The 16,408-nt window shown below is 40.8% G+C and overlaps 2 protein-coding genes across 2 annotated transcripts; both read right to left on the bottom strand.

The window, feature by feature from the left end:
* Nucleotides 1–2,217: 2,217 nt before the first annotated feature.
* Nucleotides 2,218–6,799, bottom strand: hax1 (HCLS1 associated protein X-1). The gene is made up of 7 exons (XM_018739310.2): nt 6,613–6,799; nt 5,604–5,860; nt 5,303–5,469; nt 5,091–5,157; nt 4,023–4,147; nt 3,660–3,780; nt 2,218–2,650 (listed from the first exon to the last, which is right to left on the bottom strand). The coding sequence occupies exons 1-7, from the start codon at nt 6,681–6,683 to the stop codon at nt 2,574–2,576; spliced, it is 885 nt and encodes a 294-aa protein (XP_018594826.2). The 5' UTR covers nt 6,684–6,799; the 3' UTR covers nt 2,218–2,573.
* Nucleotides 6,800–8,867: 2,068 nt separating this feature from the next.
* LOC108926577 (RNA exonuclease 1 homolog) lies at nt 8,868–16,181 on the bottom strand. The gene is made up of 17 exons (XM_018739317.2): nt 15,963–16,181; nt 15,403–15,624; nt 14,016–15,262; nt 13,852–13,947; nt 13,060–13,225; nt 12,622–12,794; nt 12,340–12,492; nt 11,738–11,852; nt 11,502–11,573; nt 11,208–11,354; nt 11,020–11,133; nt 10,595–10,668; nt 10,389–10,493; nt 10,051–10,166; nt 9,840–9,978; nt 9,550–9,667; nt 8,868–9,230 (listed from the first exon to the last, which is right to left on the bottom strand). The coding sequence occupies exons 1-17, from the start codon at nt 16,087–16,089 to the stop codon at nt 9,139–9,141; spliced, it is 3,276 nt and encodes a 1,091-aa protein (XP_018594833.2). The 5' UTR covers nt 16,090–16,181; the 3' UTR covers nt 8,868–9,138.
* Between the last annotated feature and the right edge of the window lie 227 nt (nt 16,182–16,408).

Genomic DNA, 16,408 nt, shown 5'->3' with positions numbered 1-16,408 from the left:
TCTGTATGCCATGAATATCAAACTGCTGCAGAGAGCAGGTGTATGAATACATCAAGAGGAGGGAGTGGGCATCACCACCTGGTGTCCCTGTGTAAAGTAACTAGTGATTCTCCAAATCCAAGTTTTTCTTGAACTTAAAGGAAAGCCCAGTTGATTTTGTCAAATGCCTTTTCTGCATCAAGCAAAAATGTTGTCTTTATTTTGCTGAGAAATATTTATGATTGAATAAGCAGTGCATGTTATTTAAGAATATATAAAAACCAGTTTGATGTGGACAGGTAAGTTATGTCATAAGTTTCTAGCCTGTTTGAAAGGGACTGACTTGCCTTTATAAGGATACAAGCGCTGTGTTCATGTGAACAGAAATGTGGATTCTTCACAGTATTTTGCAGCTGGTCTTAGACTGCTAGGATTGTTTTTTTTTTTTTCTTTAAATGTGTAGCAAAATATTTCCTGGATTTGTCACTGTATCAAGATTAAAGCTGCCACTGGATTGTACGTATAAGCAGAGGAATTTGATGCTAGAAAGCTCAGTAAAAACAAACTTATGACAGCAATATATGATACCTTATGAGGTAGTGACATGAGTATGGAGTTCTTCAGCAGGGGCAGAGACCCAAGTAATGCCATTGTACTCAAGGACCAATCAGAAGGGTCACAACCAACAAACAAATGCCATGAGAATGAGAAGTATTTGCGGCATACATTTATGACAGTGAAACTATTTGAACAAGAAAGCACATGCAGCTGATAGAAGTTAAAATGAGAAGATGCTGCAGAAGTGACAGCCAGCACTTACCTGTACATGGCCCTGAGCTGCTTTAGGATAGATTTGGAGGAGTCACGGTTGAGACAAGAGCATCCAAGGCAGGAAGGCTGGCATTAATGGCATTCCATTTCAGACTGGAGTGTCTTCCCATATCTAGGTCAAATACAAGGTGCCCTAGATAGGTGATGTCACTGGAAGACAGGGTAGGCGGTTTTGCCCCTGGAAAGGGGAACCTAAGGTAGGACATTATGGTGGAAGCACAAACAGTCCTACTCACAGAAGGTACAGTATGTCCCTTTAGAGAAATTCCTGCAATGTTACAAGCAGTAGAATCACTCTTCTTTGTTCTTAAGCGAATACAACATTTTGCATTCTGCTGGAAAAGTGTGTCAGATAATGCATGGAACATTACCTACTGGTCAGCTGTAAAGGTAGCTGTTCTGGTGTCATTACGCAGGTCGGTGCCTTGTTGACAAAGCCAAAGCGCAATGGAGATTTGGCAGGCAGGCAAGACACGTTGACCCCAGGTATCTTCTCCAGGAAACAAGCAGATAGCACCATACTACCAGGTGCCCAAAATCTTAGATTTGCTGCCTTTGAATTCAGAAGGTTTGAGTTATCTTCAGCTGTAGTACCCTTGAGCAAGGTACATAGCATAAATTGCTCCACTAAAAATGACCCACCTGTATAACTGTAGGTAGCCTAACAATGAGTCGCTTTTGAGGAAAGTGTCAACTATACGCATAAATTTAGTGTTCATTTTCTCAAAGCCTGATGGAGTTCTACTCAATGTTAGTGCTGAAAACTATGCACTCTTCCCCCCACCAAAATACTGCTCCAAAAAATGCACATACATTCCTCACCATTCTCTTAATGATTATACATTGTTTCTACCAAGATCTATAAATACTTTGTAAAACATTTTGTTTTCATTGACTTTGAACTACATTAAAACTATTAAATGACAAAATATTTTCTCCCAAACTTCTATTCAAGGAAGACAATTGAAAGGCTTGTGATCTTCAGTCACCTACACTCTCTACCACCAGACCCAAACCATAAAGACTTTAAAAAGTTAGTTGAATTAAGGTCATCCCACACTCCAATTACTTGGATTGTGCCTGAGTGCATTTTACTGCAAATGGCTGAGGTGAAAACACAGATGGCCTTCATGCCACAAGAATGAAGAAAATGCAATTACCAATAACTATACTGGAAAATGTATTTTTGAAAACAACAAACCAAGGTACAGTTGTGAAGCAAAAACTAAAGGGATTCTAAAAATGGATTTATAAGAAAACATACAAGAACATGGATTGTGAAATTAATACTACAGAATTTATATTCAACATTTTCAATTTAGTCCAAACCCTGAGAAAGATACAGTAGATATGTTCATCCCACACAATGCAATGAATGTAAATAGAGGCATTCCTAATAGAAGATGAATTGCAATATTTTGATTCCTTTATTTAGTTATCTAAATGAGTCAAAGAAATATTTGTAAAATAAATCACTGAAAATATTACATTAGCAAGCTTTTACCACATTGCTTTCTTAATTTCAGACCATCTTTGATTACAAAGCAATGCTCCAAAGTTATGAATAAACAATAGCACAAACTATCATGTAACCTTAGGTATTTTACAACAAGGAAGGCATTATCAATTGTAACAGACCATTAATCCTGGCTGACTTCAGTTGGGCTGTAATGAAAGAACTTGCTGACCCTAAATGCTGAATTACTGCATTTGAGAACAGCAGCAACAATCCAGAAAGTACCCAACAGTACTTCCGCTCTTCATCAGCGTTTGAATCCACCAAAAAACTTGGAGAAAATGGAAAAATCATCCTGTAGTCCATCAGAAGGTGAAAAGATATCTAGAAGCAAAAAGAAAAAAAAACAGCAGAACTTAAATGAGGAGACACATGCACAGAGCAGGGGTCTGTAACAATAAATAACCACAGCACATACACTAACAAGAAAAAAAGCATAAGAACCATTGCTGACTAACCAGATAGAGAGCAAGGTAAACTAAAAGTTAAATTTACAAATCTTACATGACACTCAACAAAGATGAACAACTTGACACTGACAAAATGATGTGCTGAGACAGTGCTTCTTAATCCAGTTTGCACCACTTTATACATCTACTTGTTCTGTAACTATATAACTAGACATCTGATAATTGCTCATGTACAAAGTAACTAGTGTGAAGAAAATTGTCAATTACAGGTGGGTGTTGTATTAGTACTTAAAATTAAAATCCTTTATTAATACAAAGTTAAGGTTTTTTTTCCTGAATGTACTAATTTATAACTACTCCCATGAAAAATTCAAGCAAAAGAATCATTATTTCTTAAACAATTCTATATCTGATATTTTAAATAACATCAATTTGACAATGAATGTTTTCTTATTATCAGCAAAGAAATATTTAAATGTTTATGCATGACATCTAACAATTTGCAGAAGGAAGTTGAACTAAACATTTTATGCGTTTTCTTAATACCATTATACAGCAGTTTGGTTTTCTCTCTATAATTGGGTATGTTAAAGAGACATTACAACACACTACAATGAAAAATGTAGTTGGACACACAAGAAAAATTATCACACACACAAAACATTTTTTTTTTTTTAAATATAGTTATGCAAACAATTCAAATCACTTGAGCTTTGGTGAAAAACATTTCTGATTTTTTTTTTTAAGTTTTGAAAACTGAGTGAGCAAATGTTCTCTCAAGATTAGTGAATTACTGCTTCACATGCGCTTGCCATCTTCCCTAGAGTTTCACATTTTGGGATGCAACGGCATATTGTCTGTGAGGCTCTTCACCTTTGTGTCCCATCATTACATGCGAACCATAATTCAACTTCAATACTAACCAGGTGCTGGGGGATCAAGCCGTTTCTGAGATCCCCTACTGGCCCCAGAACCCCTTGAACGTGTGACTGTGGTCTCCTCATTCCCATCACTGTCTCTCACAGTACGCCTTTCCTCGACACTCTAATACACACCAACAAAGAGAGTGTAAAAAACAAGGACACCGCAACACAAAGTTCTTAGATTATGGTTGTTACTGGAAATTTCATAAAGTATGAAATTTACAAACTACATGTCCTTACAGATTTTTTTTTCCCCCCCTACCAGGATTGGACATCATTTAACAATTGTTTTATTAGTCAAACTTGACAATATCAGGTGTATTACATCCACATACTGATAATTTCACTATCCTTCTGACTTACCCCATCAGGTGCCACAACCTTAGTGATTGTTACTGACTGAGAGAAAGATCTGATTTTGGGCTGAGACGATGTAGATGGAGGTGATATCTGGTCTAAACCCTCTGAGGACACCAGTGAGTCCAAATCTGAAGGCAAGAAGTCATCAAAATGTTGTACAGGAATTTTCAAAGAAAATCGCAAAAGTATGTCTTTGGTAATTTTATGCTTTGAACTAACGGGATAAGGAATACCTTTGATGCTGCTTCTCTTTTTCATAATTCCAGTATATTAGCTCTGTGCTTTCAAACACATTAATGCATTCCAGTTTGTTTGTTTTTTTTTTTTTTTAAACCGCATTTTCTTCACTTTCTATTTTCTAATATCAGTTTGCTGAGCAGCAGAGGACCCACTGCTTATCATTTCAGCTGACAAATGATAGCGAAGATACAACTGCAGTGCTTCCAAATTATTTAGTTTGTGAATGTTGGTGACCAATAAGAAGACTACATTCACAGGATGAATCAGTAAGCATTAAGAAATGCTCCCAGTATTTATAACAACACTACTGACACACACACACACACACACACACACACACACACACACACACACACACACACACACACAAACACAAACACTTGTCTGAACCGCTTGTCCCATACAGGGTCACAGGGAACTGGAGCCTAACCCAGCAACACAGGGCATAAGGCTGGAAGGGGAGGGGTCACACCCAGGACGGGACACCAGTCTGTCCCAAGGCACCCCAAGTGGGACTCGAACCCCAGACCCACCGGAGAGCAGGACCCGGTCCAACCCACTGTGCCACCGCACCCCCTTTGACACATATATTTAATTGATATTATATATAAAAACCTACACAATAATTGCATCTGAAATATAATTTCTTGTTCTTGTACCATCAGACAGCAGATAGTCTGTGATGGAATAAATTATCAAATACCCCATTCAATATGAGCATGCTGACCAGAGACAAGTGATGCCATGTTTGCTTGAACTCAAACTGTAATCCCTGAGTGCTGATCCTGAAAACCATCAGCAGAACTGAATTCAAGAGAAATTAATTCTTACCACTGTCCTTCTTATCTGTCTCCATTTCCACTCCCCTTTTTGGTACATCCCTCCAAAGGTCACTAAACTGAACCAAAAGAAAGAAAGAAAAAAAGGACAATCAAAAGTGCAAGGACAAGAATGACAACCATAATAATGCTGCACAAGCCCATAACACATTCTGCAAAGTGAATTTAGTTACAGGAATATAGAAAAAGCGGGTTTCCTTGTACCTTAGAAAAAGGCCCCTTGTGAGGCAACGAGTAAGGCGGACCGGACGGCTGCTGGGATGCAGGAGGGACGGGGCCGTCTGGAGATTTAAGCATGAAGTCTCTGAGAGAGCCACCCTTGGCCACTGCATCACCATGCTCCCCAGGAGGCTGCTCAATCTGAGGGATGTCTGTAATGCACATACATCCCTTTTTAGATAAATGGAGAAACCCTGAATTCCTTAAGTAGAGGAAATGTGGACTAGAGAAGATACGCGGAGAGACAAAATCGGAAACAGGTAAGACCACAGCAGTGCTGCATTACCAAAATGTCTGAAGCCTGGCTGTTGCTCCCAGGAGCCTGGAGAGAAGAGTTCCTCCATCTGCTTGAGAATGTGACCAAACAACTGGGGCTCTTGAACCCAAAATCCAGAAGGTCCGAAGCTGAAGCCGAACCTTAGGGCCTCGTCAAAAGAGTCCTGTGGCCGGCCCCCGTAGCCACCGCTGTGGCATTCGCCCTCGCACTGGTCATCGTCATCATCATCGTCGTCATCATGGGTCATCCCATCAAAGAAAGAATCCCTGACAATATGTGTGGCAAAAAAAAAAGAATTGTGTTATTTACAGTAACTAATACACACACACACACACACACAGTCTGAAACCGCGTGGTCACGGCAAGCCGGAGCCCAACCTGGCAGCACAGGGAGCAAGGCTGGAGGAGGAGGGGACACGCCCAGGACGGGACGCCAGTCCATCGCAAGGCACCCTAACTAAGGACTCGAGCCCCCACACCCGCCAGAGCAGGACCAGCGAAACCAGCTGCGCCACCGCGCCCGCTATGGGACCTACAGCTGTCCATATCGTAAGACAAGTGTGCTGAGGCTGAGCTGTTATGAACGCGAACGCCGCTCCGAAACGAAAGCGCTTGGAAGCGACCTGCTGCTCCAGCGGACACAGCTCTCTACTATTGCCTGTTGTGAGCCTCGTCTCGTCGCATAGATTAGAAGAGCAATTTGCACATTCATTGCTGCAGTGAATGTGCCTGGCTTTGCACTGCCTAGGCTAATGACAAAACCCGGCTGTACCGGACGGGACTGTTGTTATTAAAACTTGTGCCACAACCCATTCGGTGCCGCCCGTCCCTGCAAAACAGTGAGTGTTTACAAGTTTGGCTGTAACTCTAAAATACTCAGACTGAGAACTCGACACGACCGAACCGTAACGCAGTCAACAGCCGCATACACACAAATTAAAAACATGATGAAATATTATAAGTTCGCGGCCCGCTGGCTAGTCGCCTCATTTGACAAGATTTTAGTACAGCACCGTACCTTTGTCTGTCTCCGTTGTAGCGTCCACCAGGGACACCGAAAAAACTGCGAAATAAATCAAAAACGCTCATTTAAAAGCAAGCGGACTTGCTCTTGCCCTGTCCGCGGTTGCGTCAGTACTGTGAGTGTTAGCGACGTCGCAGAACTCTTGTGTCCAGCCGGACTCGAGTAGCAGTGACACAGGCGCGCGGCACACTTCCTGCTTCCCGCCTCAGACTTGTGGCTAGTGCTGTGTGAACTCTTGTTTTATTGATATAAACCCGGTAAACGAGAGACACCTCGCTGCTTTATAATGGTTAAGAAGACATGAAAATTTGCCGCCAAGAGATAAATGTTCTCATGGGCTTCTTCACTGTTCAAATTTAAGATTCTGGAATGCAACGCAGGAGCGTCACGTGGCGCCGTATAACACAACCGCTACTGGTTTTAATATCGTACTTCCCACTAACTTAGCTATGTGGCGTTGCATTAATCATTATATAGCATTGCCCCCTTTTTAAAAGATTATTATTGTTGGATTTTCTGTTTCGGTGATATACATGATTAATCAGTGGTTGTGATTGGTTGAAACTGTCAGTGATACAGTTGCCCTTACATGTTTATTCCGTTTACTTGTTTTTTATGTTGAATGACGGCTCTGAAACTGTACCTAGGGACTGAAGTTGTGTTATAAGGAATTACCTACGTGGGGTTCACTGTGTGGTTGTGCTGTCGCTTGCGTCCATTCTTTGTCTAGATCTTTCGGAGGATATGATGTGATGGATGTGGATGATAATGGTGCAAGAAAAGAAAATGTTACTGTGCTAAATTACAAAAAAAAAAAAAAAAAAAAAAAAGGATGTTTCCGGAAGCTGTTGTAATCGTTTTTCATTGAATAGGAACCGTTATGTGAGGGACAAGCGACGTGTATACTGCTGTGACACACCACCCACGGTGTCTTGCCTGCGCAGTGATCACACGTGGGGCTCTAGTCGGTTAAATTAAGCTGACTCCTGTTCATTTCCCGTATTTTCTGGACAACCTGAAACACTGAACTGCTTTTCAGCTTCATCGATAATACCTGTGACAAAGTGGTTGTCCCTAGGAGACCATGCTGAGTGGGGGGAGTCACTGACTTGGGAGTCATTATTTATGAAGCTATACACAGCACCCCATTGCCAGAAGTCCTCACCTACTTTTAAAATAATTTTTGTAACTGAAGTCACTCATACTAGTGGGTCACAATCAATAAATACAGCTGTCCCTACACTTATTTGTGGGTCAGGTGCTGTAAAAATCTCAGTGTGGTGGACATTCAGGTACAGTACATCAAAAGTTAGAGTAGACCAGTCAAAACTTAGCAAAGTTTTGTGAAAGTAAATGATTCATACAAGTTTATGCAAACCTTTGACTGATTAAATTGCAGGTAAGACATTAACAACTTTACAAAATTTGAGTTGCGAGTAGTTTAAAATAACCAAATACTGGTTACAACTTTTCAGGGGGGCTTTGGTGTGGCTATTAAATAAGCCCTTCCAACTGTTTGTGTTCCAGCCCTACTGCTGTAGACTGGTGTATTCTGAGTCACTCTCTTGCTGCATGAGCCAGCTGCACTTCCCCTTTAGCTCAGAGTTCCCCCCCTTTTTGTGCAGAATTCTAGCATGTCTTGCCCCTGTTGAAGAAGTCAGCCATGTGCTGCTGTACTAAATTACCTGAATTCATGTCATGTTTGATATACTTGATTATGATCTCATGCTGCATGACAGAATTTAGGTTAGGGGAAATATGGCCCCCTCAGCTAGATTTTTTTTTTTTTTTTTTAAAACATTATATAAAGTTATCACTTACCACAATGCATTGGCACAAACTCAAAGCAAGCATGCATTGTTCTCTCACTTCTACTTAAAATTAAATTTTGCCTGTGTCTGAGAACAGAATCATAAGCACTGACAAAAAGTAATGGAGCCTACAAGATGCATGCTAGTCCATGTCTTTAACTTCCAGCCATACTTTATACTTTACCTTTTAGAGTAAAGTAATTCAGGGACACCCATTTCTACAAGTTTTTAAGTTATGCACACAGTTGTACAACATCATGCAATATGACCTGAAGAGAAGTACACCATGCAACAGCACATGTAACACTAGTAGCAGACTGCTACAGTTGAAGTTATAACTGAAGAGGGATAGATTCCAAACTGTATAGTGTTTAGACATCTGTTTACATGGGACCCTGCCACAATTTTCCCCTTTATGAAAAACAGACTAGAGCCGTTTCATATGCTTTTACTTTTGCAGTCTGAAAATTGACATCCAGCAAATTGTTTAATTCACCCTTCTATTTCTTGCAATATTCATAGGTATTGCAATACACTCTAAAGAGAAGTAGAGAAATGTGACATTGCTATTAAGTAATCCAAAACACCAACATAGGAGAACCAACTTTCACAACTAATACTGAACGGAATAGATGTAGGTACATGAATGAATTCTCTTGTCAGTAGTGGAATGCCTTCCATGAGCAGGTAAAGTTATCCTTTAATCCCATTACAATCTCTTCCCTTTGGAGTCTTCCTTTACCTTCCACAGCATTAGTTCCATACAAGCAATGGCATCTTCTCCAGAGTCATGCCCAGAAACTAAAGGAAGCACAATGCCCATCAGGATGGGTTATCAACAAAATTTGACACTTTTTGTATGTGGAGGCAGACATGTGTTGAACATTTTAACACTCTTAATCATATGTTGCTCAGTGGGGAATCTTAAGGGCAAGCTGAAGACCTATGGAGAAAACTAACCAAAGCCTAGAAGATGGTGCAGTGTGATTTAAACTAAAAAAATGCCTTATGACCACTGAAACTGGAATTAATACTCCAACCACAAGTAGAATTCCTTAAATAGTTTTTGTATCACTATGTTTATCTGCTGATTTCAAAGTTTGAATGATCCTCAACCTACCACTTTGAATAATCCTTCTGAGATGATCTGCAACAAGGCTGTGGAGTGCTCTCTTGTGAGGAAACCCAAGGCAATGAGGAAATACCACAGCTGTGTCCACAACTGTGCTGTGAACAAGCTAAAAGCATACATCAGCTGTAGGGCCATTACATAAATGCTAGAAAAGTTGAATGAATTCTGAATTTGTTCAGCATTAAAAGACTACCATTTATGCAAGTAAACTTCAAATGACATCATGAGTCAGCCATGATTAATTGTACCAGAACTATGAATTTTAAGAAACCACCCACCTTTAAAGCACAGAGGTCATTTTGCAAGTTGTGGCCAATCAGTATGGTGTCTGCATTAATGAAACTGAGCAGAGATGTCTGGATGTCAGAAATAGATGAGTTTGCTTGGGAGAGATCCTCTTCACTTATTCCCGTGAACCTGCAGGCAACTCATTTGTCATTGGTGTACAGATGTGGCCAGTCAGTTTCAGTGCAAGTCAGAGAATCATACCTGGTATTGTAATCAATGACCTCACTGTCAGGTTTAACAAACGTGTCATAGATGACCTGCAGTTTGGGATTGACCACTGTTACTCTGGCCAGTTCCAGACCCTTTGTGGTGTAGCACTGATCCAAACATGTAGACAGAAAACCACATAAGCATACATGGAAAGAGCAAAAGCCTATCCTAGTTTGAGACCCCTGTTAGAGATAAGCAATTGATTAAAACTAATATGAAAGGGTTTACAGGGTTCTTATAGGTACTAGTAGTGCTCACCCAAAGACCCTTCAGAAAACCCAAAATATTGTAACAGTCTTGTAAAATATGTCAAGTGGCCAAATCCTTACCATCTCACAGTCCAGTGCAAACACACCAGGGCAGCCATTGTCCAGTGAAGGGCTAGGGATGCTCCTAACAAAGCCATCAAGGCTGAGAGCATCATGCACATGCAGCTAGGAAGTCAAGGCATTAACAGACTTCAGATCATGAAGCTTCCTAAAAGCCCTGGTGAGGCTACCTGCCTCATGAGAACTATAAACTGCATGACTACTACCTTGAATACTTGGCACCCAGGGGTCCCAACAGCACCTTCACAGCAACTGTAGCGTGTTTCTACTCCACCAGGTACTGAAATGCCAGAAAGTTGATACCACAAGTGTTGCTTGGAGTACTCATGCTATAGATCAAACACTAAAAGGTGATTATATACAGTCTGGACTCTTCACACAGCTCTTTGCCCATTGATGGATGATTCTTCCTTCAATTATGTTTTTAGAATTCTGCTTACTGAAAGATCTAAATCTGAATGCATTTAACATACAACAGGTTTAAGCTAAACAATTTTTGCCTACTAGAATTTATTTTGGTCTGTAGTAAGTGTTTATTTGCAGTCAGTCTACAGTGGAGCAGTATCTAGCTCATGGTAGCTAGACATTACTTCTGTGAAGTGGTACTAAACATGAAATTTTGGCCACTTACCTTTATTTTCTACTACTTTCCCATAATGATAGTTACACTCCTCCTTTCTGGTATAGGTCCCCGTCAAGCTCACAGAGAATGTTGCTCCACATCGACAGCAGATCTTCTTTAGTGCTATTTCAAAGACAGCTTCATTTCAACCTAGAATTTTGTTTAGCAGTAACTGAGAAATTGGGAAAAGTACCTACAGTCAGTGCCTCCCTTTCTGATGCTACCATACTGAATGGCCCTTCCAGGTATGTCCGGGTGGGCAAAGGCATAGTTATTCTCCTTGAGCAGAGCTTCAGATAAGGTATAATCCTTCAGCTGGTTGTACAAAGCAACCACCGCTGTATCTGAAATTATGGGCATCTTGTTTTATTAAATGGCATTTGAAAACAAGTTAAACAGCACAAAGTAATTCAAGTCATTCAATTTAAAACCAATGGGAAGTGTTACATTGTAAATCTGGTTTTCAAAGGTAAACAAGACTAGGATCATACCACTGGTCAGCAGAAGTAGAGGACTAAGAGAAATGTGGCCCCTTGACCCCAGAACAGTGGCCTCAGTACTGGCTGAAACAAGAACAATGCATTAGGCCTTTGGAAATTAGCTTTTTACAATATACCAATTTTCTTTAATACATATTTAATAAAATGTGTTTTTCATAAGGAAAAAAGGCTTCTAAAACTACATACCTGAACAAGTTTACAGAAGACACATTTATCCTTACACTTACTTTTAGGAGAGTTCACACACTGGTTTTTGAGCCTCTTGAGCACATTAACAGCCACACTGAGATACTTCAGCTTGTTTATGCTTCGGTCATATATGGTCTTCTCTTCAGCTAGGGCCTAAATGTAAGTAGCAGTCAACTGACTTTGTCTAAGTACTGGGTCATAGAAAGAGAAATTGTACATTGGGAAATTGCAACTAAATTCATGTACATAAAGACAAAATTACAGGTGTAACCAAGAAACTCTGCAGATCACATTTCTTCCATTATGAGAATTGAGTTTAAAACCATCATCTATTAGCTTTATTTATAGAGCAAATAACTTCAGGTATTGACCACTCCAACATACATGCCACTACCAAGTACAGAAGCGTAATTTGCCGCATTTCATATCTTCAAAAAAGGTAATTTGGATTGGGGTTTGACAGGAACAAGAGAAAGGAACATTGAATGATTTACAAGTGTACAGGGATCATTGTTACTTTTTTGGTATTAAACTATTAACTGTTGGAATGTGGCAGGGTACTTCTCCCCACATACTGTAGATTATCCACTGACAAAATATAGATGTCACTGAAATTAAACATTGCCATTTGTGTACAGACCTTTTCAAAGGCATCTTGGACAGTAAAAGATGTTTTCAGGAATTCCTCAACAAACAAGTTGACATAGCGCTGCCGAAGATCATGGGGAACTTTGGTACTGGCCTCTGGACGGACTTTAGGCCTCCGCTTAGAAGCAGCTGGCTGGGGCAGGGGCTATAATTCCCAAAGATGCACAAAATATACACGTATTCAAATACATGTGCAGTTGTATGACATATTTCCCCATTTTGACACTACATGACTCTTGAACACTGCATATTAATGTAGGTGAAGTGACAATACCTTGGCAGGGGTAACAATAGGGTGCTGAGGCAGTGGCATAGGGGAATGAATGCTGGAAGCACTTGGTGGGGTGGGGACAGAACTCAGGGGCAGAGCAATTGTGCCCTCTGGGAGGATGAAGTGCACATTGGCCCACTGTATAGTGGCTCCAACTGGGAGGATATTTACACAGGCTAAGGAGACAAAAGTTTGGCATATGGCAAAAATCAAAGTGCTTGAAACAAAGATTTACCTTCACCATATTCAGAGTGTGCAAAAGTGTCCATAGTCTTAATACCACACATTAAGAATATCCAAAAAAGTGCAGGTATTCTGTTTGTATTGTAAAAAACAGATGTAAGAAACAATGACTTCTCTGTCAGTATTAAATTCAATTTAGATAATTACACCCTAATTGTAAGACTTTACATTTCTTTTGACTATCTCGTGATAACCCACCATTTCTCCTTTCTGAGGATTCAAGCTTCCCACACTTACTGGTTTGCACAGGAATCTTCGACGGGGAAGGAGTTACATTTTCCAGATTTTTCTGCAGACTTGTGACAGTAGTGAAAGTCTGTCCCCCTTTGACACTGGCCATTGCCACTGTGGCTTTTTGCTCCAGCTGTTGGAGTTTGGAGGTGGACAACATAAGGTGTGCTCTCTGAAAGGGAACAAGCATTTGCTGCCTGCTTTTACTCACCTGTAAAACAAACCCTCAGACAGTCCAGGATGAGCACATGTTCCATTATGAACTGTCACCTGTGTGACTGCATACCTCTTACTCATTAAATAGCATTTTCCTCTTCTGCCTCCTTAGCAAGAATTCAAGACACTCAGCTCTAGTGATTAATTTTGGGTGCTGGAATCCAAACTGTTCAAAATTTGACAAAAAGGGCACCACCTTCTAATATAGTAAAGATTCAATTATGATAAATTAAATCTATTTGCCTACTTTTCCTACTACTATTTTGTAGTGACAATGAACTGGCTCATGAATATACCAATCATCAGAAATATTTATGATTATCTGGCACTTTCCCATAATCAGAAAGTCTTACAAAACTGCCATTTTAATAAGTTCAGCTGAGTTTCATACAGCTTCCAGTATATTATCCATATATACAGCCAAGTATTACAACAGTGATTTTTACTAGCACATCTTTACTTATGACTCATTTCCAACTATAAATAACAGAAAATTTCTGTTCCACAGTAAGGAACTAGACTCCACCCACTGCCACAACATACCTCATGCTTGGACACATGTGCTACTCTTTTCTTTGGCCCTGAAACTGGAAGAGGTTTCTTCTCCATTTCAGTCTTCTCCACAACTACAGTCTCTGTCTGCAGGGGGAGGCAGAGTTATTTCTACATTTACAGGGTCCATTTACCCTGGAGGTTATTTGACTTACCTGGATGTCATTTTGGATTTGTGCTGGTTCAGTTTGGTTGGCCTCCATGAATATGCGGTAACATTCTTCCATAGGATCACTGTCCGACAGCTCCACGTCAGAACAGTTGTCCTCCTCAGAGCTCAAACCTGTTCCAATAGCTTGATTGGCATTTCCAGGTATATTGTTTGGCTGTGTAGCATACAGTCCAAAGTCACAAGAAGCTGGTTGTAGAGTGCTCGTCAAAGATTTGGATATTGGTTGGAAAACATCTGTAGAAGCCACTGGTTGATTGTAGATGGGCTGGTAATCTTTTGCTGGTATGTCAGCACCTTGGTAATTAGTAACAGCAAGTTGCTTGATCTGTTGCACATTAGTAGGAGTCAGCTGGTTAGTGGTCTGGTGATCAGCAGTTTGGTGATCACCAGTACCTACTAGAAGAGCCCCTGCAAAGTTCAACGGTGTTACCGTTTTTTGATCACACGACACACCTGGTAGCACAGGCACCCAAGTGGTTTCAGCTGAAGGGATAGCTTGTTGCGTGTCTTGCTGCTCTTCATGCTTAGCCTTAAGGGCTGAAGCCGAGGAATATTCGTCATTCAGAGCCTCGGAAGCAGCTCGACTTGTCACTGGTTTCTGTTGTAAGCAGTAGTCCTTATCAAAAGGATCAGCTGGAATTATATTCTGAATTACAGTCTCCATTTTGCTTGGTGGAGTAGAAGTATGCTTGACTAGCAGAGTCTTCTCAGGCCAAGAGGTTGAAATCAGTCCAGAACATTCTGAAACACCATACATCTTGCTCCCTTTAACAAGCTCATGCTCTGGCAAATAAGCCATTTTTTTACTTTCAAGTTTTTCCAGACACTGAGATACATCTTCAAAGAGCTTTCCTTTACCATAATCTCCCTGATTAACTATTGCTGAGTCTGCACAGTTAGAATACCCAGATTCCATAGCAGAAGTCAAAACATCCAAGTCAGGTTTTGTTGAAGCTGACACTTCAGACATCAAGGGTACTGGTACATCAATTTCAGATCTTTCCAGCAGTACCTTTGTGTTGGTCTTGCACTTCGTGGACCTAGGCCTCTTCTTGTGCTCTTCTAGTGCTGGAATATCAATTATTAAGACTCCTTCCTCATCTGAATCCACATCAGTTCTTGACCCACTTTGGTTTTCAGAACTGCTTTTTCGTGTCCTTTTAAGATTCTGCCTTTCCTCTCCATCGCAGGTTGGCTTTGGGAATTCTACAGCGCTCTTAGGCTGTAATTCTGCAGAATAGTTGGACATAATGTCATAGTCCAGATTTTTCTGTGGTGTGGAACAGTCCATCATATACATCCTACACATTACACAAATTACAATAGATTATATATAATTAGAACACAGTGCAATATCTTATTACAGTTACCTTTGAGTCCATTATGCAGATTCAAATCATTGCTTGAGCCATTACCAGCACAGTCCTCCTGAAAAGTCTGGTAATGGGATAGCCGCCGCTGCTCCTTCTCCACCTCACACTTGACTGTTTCAATCTCTTTGTTGATCCTCTCCAATTCCAAAAAGCAGCTGTTTTTCTCTGTAGTTACCCAACAGCCTTCTTTGCAGAGAGGCAGAGGAGCTTTTCCACCTCCTGTGTAGAAATCATGGGGTTATACATCTTTTCAGATCAGTTACATGGGGGAGTCTGCAGTGTATATCAGTGAAATTCAAAGGTGTTTTAATAAGTGATTAGAAGGAAAAAAAAAGTTATATCTGCTATAAAATTCAGATGCATGACCAAAGCCTTTCTCTGTACAGCAACCAGCCCATTTTCAAAAATTTACACAGAGGAATAAAGAAAAACAGCCTGGCTTCTTTACAAAGCGAAGCAAACAAATCAAAACAACAAGCAAAGACGCACAGGCATAGACAGACAGACATCGGTGTCCACTGACCGAAATACCAGAAGAATCCAGCTGTTGAACGAACCTTGTATTTTCCAGTTGCTCAGCTCTGCGGCATCATCATGTCTGAAAGGGCAGAAGGGTCGCTCGCAGAAACCCCGCGCGTGGAAAGGACACGTGACGGTGGCGAAAAATCCTGCGCTGGGCAGCATTTTGTCTTTAAACTAGACTAAAGCCAAATTACAGGGTTCCGGGAACCATTCGGCTACCGCGAGTTACAGCTGGCAACACGTTATTCACATTCGTTTGCCCCGCCAAACTGCCCCTCCTCCTTACATCGGGCTTTATAGGTGTCCCGGGCGCAGAGGAACGCCCACCTACCGGTCGGGTCACACCTATAAAAGGTACGATACAGGAAGGGTGTCGAGTAGAAAGTTGGGTGTTAACACGCAGGCTTATTTTTGTTAATAGAATTTCATTTCTTTATCGTAAAGTCGCAGTCCCCGCCGTTGTTTCGTAGTTTTTGAGTAA

Source organism: Scleropages formosus, chromosome 7 (genome assembly GCF_900964775.1).
Source record: "Scleropages formosus chromosome 7, fSclFor1.1, whole genome shotgun sequence".
Taxonomy (NCBI): Eukaryota; Metazoa; Chordata; class Actinopteri; order Osteoglossiformes; family Osteoglossidae; genus Scleropages; species Scleropages formosus.
Note: the sequence above shows the minus strand (reverse complement) of the source record. Positions and strands in the feature narration are given on the sequence as shown.

Bases quoted from the DNA above. Each gene is read 5' to 3' on its own strand.
- hax1 (XM_018739310.2), bottom strand. From the start codon at position 6,683: ATGAGCGTTTTTGATTTATTTCGCAGTTTTTTCGGTGTCCCTGGTGGA. The intron at 4,148-5,090 runs GTAAGAATTAAT...TCTTGCCTTCAG, and splicing joins GACAGATAAGAAGGACAGTG to ATTTGGACTCACTGGTGTCC. The intron at 3,781-4,022 runs GTAAGTCAGAAG...GGTGTGTATTAG, and splicing joins AGGTTGTGGCACCTGATGGG to AGTGTCGAGGAAAGGCGTAC.
- LOC108926577 (XM_018739317.2), bottom strand. From the start codon at position 16,089: ATGCTGCCCAGCGCAGGATTTTTCGCCACCGTCACGTGTCCTTTCCAC. The intron at 11,355-11,501 runs GTATGATCCTAG...CCATAATTTCAG, and splicing joins TCTACTTCTGCTGACCAGTG to ATACAGCGGTGGTTGCTTTG. The intron at 9,979-10,050 runs GTATGATTCTCT...AGTTGCCTGCAG, and splicing joins GTCATTGATTACAATACCAG to GTTCACGGGAATAAGTGAAG.